Below are 12,591 nucleotides of genomic sequence, written 5' to 3' on the forward strand. Positions count from 1 at the left end.
CAGCAATTACACTCTTGGACATTTATCCCAGGGAAATGAAAACCAATGTTCACACAAAAACCTACACACAAATGTTCATAACAGCTTTATTTGTGATAGTAAAAAATGAAATGAATCCAAATCTCCTTCAACAGGATCCAGCAAATACCAACACATTCTTTTATTTCTGTGTAGTATTTCATATTATGGATGTACTACAGCTTAATCACTGATAGTAAAGCAAGATGAGCTGGACCAAATGAGTATGTAAGTACTTTCATTCTTTATCAGAAGAAGTAGCAAGATATATAGGTATCTTTTTTCTTCTCAGTCTTAAGAATAATGCCACTTATGAATTCTTAAAGGCCTTGCTTTAGATTTGGATTTATTTTGATCTGCAGAGTTGTTGTTACTGATTTTTCACTTTTTTTTTTTTTTTTTTGACAGAGAGAGACAAAGCGAGAGGGGGAACACAAGCAGGGGGAGTGGGAGAGGGAGAAGCAGGCTTCCCGCTGAGCAGGGAGCCCGATGCGGGGCTCGATCCCAGGACCCTGGGATCATGACCTGAGCCGAAGGCAGACACTTAACAACTGAGCCACCCAGGTGCCCCTTTTCACTGTATTTACTGATAGTATTTAAGTTTTCAACTGTGTGTAATTACTACTTTTCCGATCTAAGGAGTTTCTGTGTTCCCAAGATCTGAACTGATAGATAAATACTACTGTCATTCTAACAGATAAGGTCTGGTAACCTTAAGTTATAAAAAACTGCTTCTAGGATCTATTGTGTTGTTATCATCTGTTGTGTCATTTAGTGTCTCTTTTACAAAATATTGCAGAATACATTTCTATAAGAGTTTAGTACTAGGGGTAGCTTGAGGGAGGCCCTGACCCTCTGTGCCTGTGTCTGGCAGAGCTGGTGTGAGGCGAAGAGACAGTCCTTCCCTGTGCAGCCTTTGAGCACACACTGAGAAAGTGAGGAGCCAGATGAAAAGCACAGGTCATGGCACTGAAATGGATTAAAAAGGAACTTAGTGATTTGGCCCATAACCCTCCAGCACAATATTTTGCAGGTCCAGTTGGGGATGATACCTTTCATTAGCAAGCCACAATTATGGAACCTAATGGCAGCCCACATCAAGGTGGTGTATTATTTTTGACAATTCATTTTCATATAGTCTACTTCAAACCACCTGAGGCTGCATTTACAACAAGAATTTATCTGCCAAATATTAACAGTAATGGTAGCATTTGCCTTGATATTCTAAGATCATAGTGATCTGTTGCTTTAACTTTTTCTATAATTCTTTTATCCATTTTTTCACTGCTATGTGACCCCCTAGTGCCAGAGATTGCACAGGTCTATAAAACAGACAGAGATAAGTACAACAGAGTATCTTGGAAATGGACTCAGAAGTATGTCATGTGATGCTACTGTAAGGTCAGAATAACCTGCATTATAGCTGGAATAAAATTTAAATTACTGTTCCTTTTTTAATTTTCTTACCAGACTGCTGCTCCCTTATCAAACTAAAATAAAATTTTATTTTTTGTTTATTTCCCTCCATTCATTCACATGTTCATCTGACAAAGACTTAACTTCTTCCAGTTTTGGACAATAACTGCTTTTAAAAACTACAAGGTATTTATAAAAGTATAGTTGCCCAAGATTCAGAATTTTTTAAAAAGATTTTATTTATTTATTTATTTTAGAGGGGGGTGTGCAGAGGGAGAGGGAGAGAATCTCAAGCAGACTGTACCAAGCGCTGAACCCAACGCGGGGCTCCATTCCACGACCCTGAGATCACGACCTGAGATGAAATCAAGAGTCTGATGCTCAACCGACTGAGACACCCAGGCACCCCAAGATTCAGAATTTTTTAAAAAATGGAGCATGTGTATTATGTGGCCAATGTCTTCACTCTAACTTGGTTATGAGACTAAAACCATTCCTCACTGCTCTAACATGCTGAAGAAATCATCTGAGGGGGACGGAGATGGATGCTCAGTTGTCACATCAAAGGAAGCGACATTATTCAAGCATCCATTCTTTCTTAAGCCTTCCACTGAGAGAGTTACATGAGTTACATGATACACTTTATGCTCATAACTGATATGACTGGAGAATTGGTGTTAATTTATAGCATCAGCAGAACAGAATCTATGATGTATTTTATGCATGTTAATAAAGGAATGATATGTTCTTGTTCTACAGAGAATGGAAACTGGAAGTCAAATACCCTTTGCATTCCAAAACAGGGTCTCAAATATATTTTTAATTTTCATTTAAATTTAAATTATTAGAAGGCTTGGAGCTCATAGTTAATCTATCTTCAATACACTGTTTAATGTACAAATGATGCAAGTTGTCGATGGATAAGTGATCAACTAAGAGCTCTGCTAATAACATATATTTTTCTTGCAATAAAGTTGCACAAATCGAAAAAAAAAGAGTTTAGTACTAGGAAAATGTCTATCTTTCTAGAAAAATTGGCATGCTTATTGTTATTTCACAAATATACTGACTGTCATGTGGTCCTTTTTGCTTTGGTTGTCAAGTAAACTCAAAATTAGTTTTTGTGCTCAACTGCTGATACTTTTTTTAACCTGGATTTTATGGAATTTTCTATCCTCAAACCTAAAACCATCAGCATTCAACTTATGTTTTTATCCGCATTTCATAGCATTATTGCATGTCTTTTATTATAAATCTCTCTAAATTCTTTTTGGAAATGGATAGGTATAAATATTAAAAGAGTAAAGAAATAAGCATTAGCAAATAAGAATAAAGTATCTGCATACCTTCAAAGACTTCTTCTTCTTCTCCTTGCAGTGTTTTGGATTTGATACTGAAGACATTAAAATTCTATTGATTTCAAGTCCAGTTTGAAGCTATAATATTAAAGAAAAAGCTTTATGCAACTGATTTTTAACAAGCTTCTTCAAAAACATTATAATAAGAAATCAGGTCTCAGTTTATGAAGACAAAAATGCTTGGGGCGCCTGGGTGGCTCAGTTGGTTGAGTGCCTGGCTTAGGTCATGATCCTCAGGGTCATGAGATCGAGCACCATGTCAGGCTCTGTGCTCAGTACTGAGCCTGCTTGAGATTCTCTGTCTCCGCCCCCTCCTCCCACTCATGCTCTCTCTCTCTCTCTCTAAGATAAATAAACAAAATCTTTTTTAAAAAGTGCTTTTTGAGGAAGAAAAGAAAACCCCAGGGTGCCTGGGTGGCTCAGTCCGTTAAGGTTAAGTGTCTACCTTCGGCTCAGGTCATGATCCCAAGGTCATGGGATCGAGTCCCACATCAGGCTCCCTGCTCAGCAGGGAGTCTGCTCCTCCCTCCCACCTCTCATGCTCTCTCTCTCACTCTCTCTCTCTGAAATAAATAAATAAAATCTTAAAAAAAAGAAAACCCTAAATACTGTTTTTTGTATGTGAAAGCCCCACTAAGTCTATTGGTAATTGCAATCATTTTCTGTTTATAAGAGAATGCATTATTTAATACATACATATCAATCAAACTGAAAACAATCTAGATCAGGAATTATTTCATACACATATATGTCAGAATTTCAAAAGACTACAAGACTTCTTTTGGCAGTGCATCCAAGTATATAAATATACTGGCTGACTTATTGAGAATCTCATTATTATAGCAAAAAGAGACCAAAACTAACAAGCTAGGAAGCAGAAATTATGGTCTAAAATATAGCCTACAGATAATTAAAACAAATTATAATAAAATATATATGGTTTATTGTGATAATGATATAATGCTCTATTTACTTCAGATGCTTTGTCTTGAAATAGCTTACGCTGATGTTCTTCTTCCTTAAGTTTTTCCTCTAAATGTTTAATCTTGTCCTGCAAAAGAACAAAAAAACTGGGATTATTATATAAAAACTAGAGCCAAATAGTCTTTGTTCTTTTTCCACATAGAGTCTTCGAGTCTTGATTCTTAGTAGTTCAGCAAGCTAAAGCAGAAAGTAAGAAAAAGAAATGGCAAAAGATGCTACGATTTTTCTTGGCTTTCTTCCTATGCTTCTTTACCTGCTATTACATATAAGAAGAACAAAGGGAAAGCAAAGAATGTGCATGCAAAGACATTATTAACTTCTAGCAACAAAACCGTAATGATGAAATTTTGGGGGATATTAAATCTAGAAGGTCAAATGATCATAGTCTTGGGTCTTAATGTTTCATTCAAAACACAGACAAATCACAATAAATGTCTACTGTGTGCATATTATTAAGGGTACAGCTGTTGGAGGAGGGAAGGGGGGGAAATCGGAGGGGGAGAAGAACCATGAGAGACGATGGACTCTGAAAAACAAACTGAGGGTTCTAGAGGGGAGGGTGTTGGGAGGATGGGTTAGCCTGGTGATGGGTATTGAGGAGGGCACGTTCTGCATGGAGCACTGGGTGTTATGCACAAACAATGAATCATGGAACACTATATCTAAAACTAATGATGTAATGTATGGGGATTAACATAACAATAAAAAAATTAAAAAAAAAAAAAAAGACATATTAGAAATATAAGATATAGGGGCGCATGGGTGGCTCAGTCGTTAAGCGTCTGCCTTCGGCTCAGGTCATGATCTCAGGGTCCTGGGATCGAGCCCTGCATTGGGCTCCTTGCTCCATGGGAAGCCTGCTTCTACCTCTCCCACTCCCCCTGCTTGTGTTCCTCTCTCTGTGTCTCTCTCTGTCAAATAAATAAATAAAATCTTAAAAAAAAAAGAAACATAAGATATAGACTAAATCAAAACAAAAAGCTTCTGCATGGTGAAGGAAACAATCAACAAAACTAAAAGGCAACCTACAGAATGAAAGAAAATATTTCCAAATGACATATCTGATAAAGGGTTAGTATCCAAAATAATATAAGGAACTTATGAAACTCAACACCCCCAAAACAAATAATCCAATTGAAAAATGGGCAGAAGACATGGGTAGACATTTTTCCAAAGAAGACATCCTGATGGCCAACAGACACATGAAATGATGCTCAGCATCACTGATCATCAGGGATACACAAATCAAAACTACAATGAGATATCACTTCATACCTGTCAAAATGGCTAAAATCAACAACATAAGAAACAACAGATGTTGGCGAGGATGGGGATGGTGAGAAAGGGGAACCCTTGTGCACTGTTGGTGGGAATACAAACTGGTGTAGCCACTGTGGAAATCAGTACAGAAGTTCCTCAAAAAGTTTAAAATTGAAGTACCCTACGATCCAGCAATCACACAACTAGGTATTTACCCAAAGGAAACAAAAATACTAATTTAAAGGAATACATGCACCCTGGTGTTTATAGCAATATTATCTACAATAGCCAAACTCTGGAAACAGCTCAAGTATCCATCGACTGATGAACAGATAAAGATGTGTGTATATATATATCCATGTATATGGATATATTTATATATTTATATATATGTATGTATATATATGTATTTATATATTTATATGTATATATATATGTATGTAGATATATTTATATATATTTTTATATGGGCCATATATAAAAATATATATAAATATATCTACTTATTCAATGAACCATTACTTGGCCATAAAAAAGAATGAAATCTTGCCATTTGCAATGACATGGATAGAATAAGAAAGTTTTAAATACCAAAGGACAAATACACTAGAAGGTAACGTGAGAAAAGTGGCAACGATTTTTGCAAGACAGAAAAGTAGATGGGTGACTTCCAACCTTACTTTGCAAGGCAGAAAAAGCTGAAATTTCACTAGAGAGTATAATGCTAAGCAAAATAAGTCAGCCAGAGCAACACAAATACCATATGATTTCACTCATATGTGGAATTTAAGAGACAAATGAGCAAAGGGGAAAAAGAGAGAGAGAGACAAATCAAGAAACAGACTCTTAACTATAGAGAAAAAACTGATGGTTACCAGAAGGGAGGTGGGTGGGGGGATGAGTTAAATAGGTGATGGGGATTAAGGAGTGCATTTGTTGTGATGAGCACCAGATGATGCATGGAACTGTTGAATCACTATATTATACACATGAGACTAATATTACACTGTATGTTAACTGGAATTTATTCATTTATGTATGTATGTATGTATGTATGTTATGTTAGTCACCATACAGTACATCGTTAGTTTTTGATGTAGTGTTCCATGATTCATTGTTTGTGTAAAACACCCAGTGCTCCATGCAATTCTTTAATACCCATAACTGGGCCAAACACACCCCCTCACCCCTTCCCCCTCTAAAACCCTCAGTTTGTTTCCCGGAGTCCATAGTCTCTCATGGTTCATCTCCTCCTCTAATTCCCCCCCTTTATTTTTCCCTTCCTTCTCCTAATGTCCTCCATGCTATTCCTTATGTTCCACAAATAAGTGAAACCATATGATAATTGACTTTCTCTGCTTGACTTATTTCACTTAGCATAATCTCTATTTATTTTTAAGATTTATTTATTTGAGAGAGAGAGTGAGAGCAGGGGGAGGGGTGGGGAGGGAGAGAGAGAAAGAGAATTCCAACCAGACTCCCCACTGAGCTCTGAGCCCAATACAGGGCTCGATCACATGACCCTGAGATCATGACCTGAGCTGAAACCAAGAGTTGTACACTCAATCCACTGAGCCACCCAGGTGCCCTAACTGGAATTTAAATAAAAACTTAAAAAAAAAAAGAAAAACAATTGTGTAACAACATATGGCAATGGATATTAACTAGACTTACTGTGGTGATCATTTTGTAAAATATACAAATATCAAAAAAATACAAATATCAAATCATTATGTTGTACACCTGAAACTAATACAATGTTCTATGTCAATTTTATCTCAATTTGTAAAAAAATGAAAAAAAAAAAGAAACATAAGATATGTTCCTTGTTATTTAAGAGCTTATACTGTACTTAAGGAAACAATAGTAACATACATGAAACAAACAACAAAACAATGAGCATAATTTGACTCAGACCATGTATATACTTATACATATAAGTATTTTATCTTATATCCATGGTATGGTTCAGAATTTGAGGACAGTACCATTTCAAAGGGAGAGCTCCCTGAGTGTTGGAGAACTCAAGGAAGGCTTCATAGAGGAAGCAGGACCTGGAGAAAGTCCTATGAAATGGATAAAATTTGGTTGGAAAAAGGAAAGGGCATTTCAGGAGGACTGAGGAAAGACTTAACTACAAGTGGTGAAAGACAATCTTCAATTTCCTTTAGGCAAGTTATCTGACAAATGAAAATGTTCTGCCATTTCAGAAGAAGCCAAAATTACAATTTTACATCAAAAGGCAAGCTCATTCGTGCCATGACAGAATACATTAATTTTAATCTCCATAGGCAGAAATTCATATCTGGATTACTAAGAGCTGTTAAAGAAGTTTTATAAATCAGATTTACTGTATATTCATATATAGGGCCAATAATGCTTAACACTAAAGATTTATTCCTGGCATCATCACTTCAAAAAATAAGTGGAAGCTTACCTCAGCAGTTTTCTGAGTGGTTGTAAGTTTAAAACATTCTTTTTCTAAGACATCAAGTTTTTCAAGTTTTGCTTGCAGCTTCCTATGATCTTGTTCTTTTTCCCTTTGAAGCTGGGCCTGGAAAGGATAAAAACAAAACCTGAATTTGGCAAGTGATGCCAATGATCAAAAATAATACAATTTCTGAGAATTAAAGCACAATAAATCTGTCATAAGAAACATGTATATACATGTGTATGCTTTAGGTGCTTATGAATAAAAAACAAGAAAATCAAATTATAAAAAAAGATGAGCTACATTTATCAATGGAACAAACTCTTCTATGCATGTTTATATAACATTTCTACTAAAGAAAACATCATCAGTGAAGCCTGTATTAAATAAACTGTTATTTGTAAGGTGACCAAACCTACACACTGTCTTATCCTCTAATTATAATATAGAAAAGCAACTATGAGAGGAATAAAGCATACAGAGAAACTGGAGAAAAGGAAAGTTATACATATATTTTCATATCTATACACAGTTTTGTAATGTATTTATTACCACACTAATGCAATGTGTTAATAATAGAGACAACTGTGAGGGGGCAGGAAGTATATGAGAACTCTCTGTACTATCTGCTCAATTTTCTATAAACTTAATACTGCTCTAAAGAATAAAGTCTATTAAAAAACAAAAAACTGAAACAATCAATAAACAGTCTTGGTGACCTGTGGTCTGACATTCAAATGGCGTTACAGACGGAGAGAAGAGGGAGGTCAGACAAGAATAATTATTTGAAGGATAATGGCTAAAAATGTTCCAAATTTGATGAAAAATATTAACTGACAGATTCAAGAATAATAATAATAAATTTTAAAAAGGCAGAATAAATACAAAAAAACTCACATTTGGGCACAACATTATCAAATTGTTGAAAACCAGTGATAAAGGGAAAACCTTAAAAGCAGCCTGAGAAATGATGATACGTTATGCACAGGAGAATGAAGATAAGAATTCTCATTAGAAACTATTAAATCCAGAAGACAACTTTGACCACATCTTTAATGTGCTGAGAGAAAAAACCTGTCAACCAGAATTTTATATGCATTGAAAATATCCTTCCCCAATAATGGTGAAATAAGGACTTTTCCAGAAAAATGTATGCTAAGAGAATTCCCAGCATACTTGTAAAGGAAGTACTTTGGCCTGAAGGAAATGACACCAGACATAAAATCAAATCTACACAAAGAAATAAGAAACATTGGAAATGGTAAAAATGGGAATAGATACATATTTCATCTTATTTAAGTTTTCTTTAAAGGATAATTAACCTTTAAAGCAGAAATAATTATGATGTCTTGTGGGTTTTACAACAATACAGAATTAAATGTATGGAAGTTGTAGCACAAAGGGAGACAAGTGGAAGCATACTATAGTGAGGATGGTACATTATATTGAAATGTTTTAATACTAATTCATGGCAGGGTGTGGTAAGTTAAAAATACATATTTTAACCTGTACAGCAGCTACTAAAAAGGAGGAGGAGAGAAGTAACAGAGGACGAGGAAAAGTCAATAAAATTTAAAAAGAAATCACTAGAGAAGTTAGAAAATATTTTTAGCTGAAAGATAATGAAAATACAAAATATCAAAATCTGTGGGATGCAGGTAAAGCAGTTTATAAGGAACTTGATAGCTTTCATCATTAAATGCAACATTTAAAAGAAAGAATAAAAGTTTTAACATCAATAATCTGAACTTCCAACATACAAAGCTAGGGGGAGAAAAGCAAATTAAACCCTATATAAGTAGAAGGAAAGAAATAATAAAGTAGAAATAAATTAAGTAGGAAATAATAAAAAAATTTAAAAATAAAAAAGGTGCTTTTTTGAAAAAATCAATAAAATTGATAAAAGTGATAGGTAGAGGAATAATTTTAAAAAGAGGAAAATTATAAATTAGCTGTATCAGAAATGAAAGGGGGACATCTCTAAAGACACAAAAAGAAACAAAATCCAAGTAGCCTACACCTGTTAAAAAAAATGAATTCGTAATCTAAAACAGTCCACAAAGAAAACTACAGTCCCAGATAGCTTCTATCAAATTTGAATTCTATCACACACTTAAGGAAGAAATAATGCTAATCTTTCAGAAAACAGAAGAAAGATTCTTCCCAACTAATTTTATGAAAAACAAATAAACAAATCGTGGCATATCTGTATAATAAAATTACATACAGCAATAAAAAGTAAAAAAAACTATTGATACAACATGGATTAATCTAAAAAAACTTTATGCTAAACAAGAGAGTACATTTTCTATGATCCAAATATATAAAGTTCTAGGACAGGCAAAAACTCTAAGTAAAATAAATCAGAATAGTAGTTGCCCTGTCGGGAAGTGGGGAGAGAGCAGGAAATATCTTGACAGAGATATGAGAGAATTTCTGTTATTTGGATCCATACTATGGATTGTATGAGTATATTTATTTATCAATAATCACTGAACGTTCCACTTAAGATCTCCGCATTTCACCATATGTAAACTATACCTAAATAAAAAACATTTAAAAAACTGTTAAAAGTCACTGATCTACAATATTTAGCTAGGATAGGAATTTCTAGGTTATTTTATAAGATAAAATATTATATTTTATCTTATGAACTTTATAAAGTGGTTGCTCTTCTGGTTGTTGTACCCTCATTTATAAAACCCAGAATTACCAGGTTTATATGTTTTTTCCAAACTGGTGGATGTGAAGTAGTACCTTATTGTGCTGTTAATTTGCATTCTCCTAGTTACTAATGAGAATGATAATTCTTCTATAAATGTATCACCATTTGTGATTTCTTTTTTCCTGCAAAATGCCTCATCATAACTGGGCCCATTTCTCTACTGTTTTGTTACTTTTTGTATCTTGTTTAAGAAACTGTTCTCCACACCAAGGTCATCAAGACATTGTTCTGCATTTGCTTTTAAAAATTACAAAGTTTTGCCTTTTACATGTAAATCTCTAACCCACCTAGAATTGATTTTTGTGTATGATGTAAGATTGAGATTTCATTCTTTTTTCCTCACATAGCCAACCAATTTTCCTAAAACCATTTATTGAAGTCTGTCTTTTCCCCACTGATCTGCAATGGTATCCTTGTTGTATATTATTTCCATGTAAGTGAATTTGTTTCTGAGTATATTCTATTCCTTTATTCTGCTTGTCTATCCATACAGATATGTTAATTTTGATAGAGTTACAATTTGTTTCAATATGTAGTAGAGCAGGACCTTATTCTTCAGAATAGTTTTGCTATTCTTGGACCTTTGCTTTTCCGTATAAATTTTGCAGTCAACTTTTATAGTTCCTGGAAAAACCTATTAAATACTTGACCCATTAAAATCCAGTATTGATTGTTACTGTTAACCATTTCCAAAACAATGCAAAAACCTTACAACACTTAGTAATTTTTTTCAGTTTTTATTTATTTTTAAGTAATCTCTACACCCAACATAGGGCTCAAACTCACAACCAAGAATTGCCTTCTCTTCCAACTGAGCCAGCCAGGTACCCCAAAACCTTACAACACTTTAAACTACACTTACCCCTTCCTAATTTATAAGCTATTGTTCTCATTAATTTTAATCCTTTATATATCTTTAAACCACATAAAACATTACTATTGTTGTATACAATATTCATTTAGATTTACATATATATATATACACACACACACCATCTTCATTGCTCTTATTTCTTTCCTGCATCTCTCACCTTCCATCTAAGATACTTTTCCTTTTGTCTGAATAATGTCTTTTAGCATTTCTTTTAGAATGGATCTCCTGGTAACAAATGATCTCAGTCTTTGTTAGTCTTTAAATGTCTTTATTTAATCTTTTTTTTTTTTTTTAAGATCTTATTTATTTATTTGAGAGAGAGAGAGAGTGCACATGTGCAAAAGAGAGAGAGCAGGGGGGCTCGATTCCAGGACCCTGGGATCATGACCTGAGCTGAAGGCAGATGCTTAACTGACTGAGCCACCCAGGCACCCCTCATCTTTACTTCTAAAGGATATTTTCCCCAGGTTTAGGATTTTTAGATTGGTAGTATTTTCTTTTAATACTTAACTATATCAATCCATTGTCTTCTGAATTCAGTACTTTCAGTTGAGAAGTCAGCTGTCACTTTCATTGTTGTCCCTTTGAATGTAATCTTTTTTTCCCCACCAGCTTTTAAGATTTTATGCTTGTCTTATTATTCATTATGAGGTGTCTAGGTATATATTTCTTTTTATTTATCCTAATTTAGTTTTATAGGTTTTATGGAATTAGTTTTCTTGAATCTGTGGTGTGAATTTTTTAATCCATTTTGGAAAATTCTCAGTCACTATGTCTTCAAATATTGCTTCTGTCCCATTTTTTCACCTTTCCTAATGGAACTCCAATAACACTTAAGTTTGACCTTCTCCCTCTAACTTATGCCTCTTGCTCTCTTTTCTGAATTTACTTTCATTTTGCCTCTTTGCTGATTTGGATGACTTTGCCTTCCAGTTCACTAATTATCTCTTCCAATCTGTTAGATCCATCCATTCAGTTCTAAATTTCAGGTACTGTATTTTTCAGTTCCACAATTTTTATTTGGTTCTTTCTCAAATCTGCTCTGCCATTTTATGGTTTCCAATGCTTTCCTGAAAATGCCAATCCTGTCTTTTATGTCCTTGATTATAACAAGCATAATTATTTTATTTTATTTTTAAAGATTTTATTTATTGGGGCACCTGGGTGCGTCAGTTGTTAAGTGTCTGCCTTTGGCTCAGGTCATGATCCCAGGGTCCTGGGATCGAGCCCCGCATTGGGCTCCCTGCTCCGCGGGAAGCCTGCTTCTCCCTCTCTCACTCCCCCTGCTGTGTTCCCTCTCTTGCTGTGTCTCTCTCTGTCAAATAAATAAATAAAATCTAAAAAAAAATTTATTTATTTATTTATTTATTTATTTGAGAGACAGAGAGAATGAATGAGTAAGTGGAAGGTGGGGTGGGGGGAAGAAGAGAGAATCTCAAGCAGACTCTATGCTGAGCATGGAGCCCCATGAAGGGATAGATCTCATAACGCTGAGATCATGACCTGAGCTCAAACAAAGAGTTGG

General features: G+C 34.5%; 1 protein-coding gene and 1 pseudogene across 14 annotated transcripts in view; one reads left to right on the forward strand and one right to left on the reverse strand.

Annotated features, from left to right (window-relative positions):
• The window catches only part of CEP57L1 (centrosomal protein 57 like 1), an 81,979-nt gene that overhangs the window by 10,983 nt on the left and 58,405 nt on the right, over positions 1-12,591 (reverse strand). For all 14 annotated transcript variants that reach the window (XR_013441165.1, XM_078054897.1, XM_078054902.1 and 11 more), the window contains 3 exons: positions 7,474-7,590; positions 3,766-3,843; positions 2,781-2,870 (listed from right to left, as the gene is read on the reverse strand). Coding sequence is in view for 13 of the 14 variants with exons in the window: in XM_078054897.1 (XP_077911023.1) it covers positions 2,781-2,870; positions 3,766-3,843; positions 7,474-7,590 (285 nt within the window). In the remaining variant the exon portion in view is untranslated. The remainder of the gene's footprint in view (positions 1-2,780; positions 2,871-3,765; positions 3,844-7,473; positions 7,591-12,591) is intronic.
• LOC118524890 (ubiquitin-conjugating enzyme E2 D3 pseudogene) lies at positions 843-1,524 on the forward strand (annotated as a pseudogene).

Source organism: Halichoerus grypus, chromosome 9, assembly GCF_964656455.1.
Source record: "Halichoerus grypus chromosome 9, mHalGry1.hap1.1, whole genome shotgun sequence".
Classification (NCBI taxonomy): Eukaryota; Metazoa; Chordata; class Mammalia; order Carnivora; family Phocidae; genus Halichoerus; species Halichoerus grypus.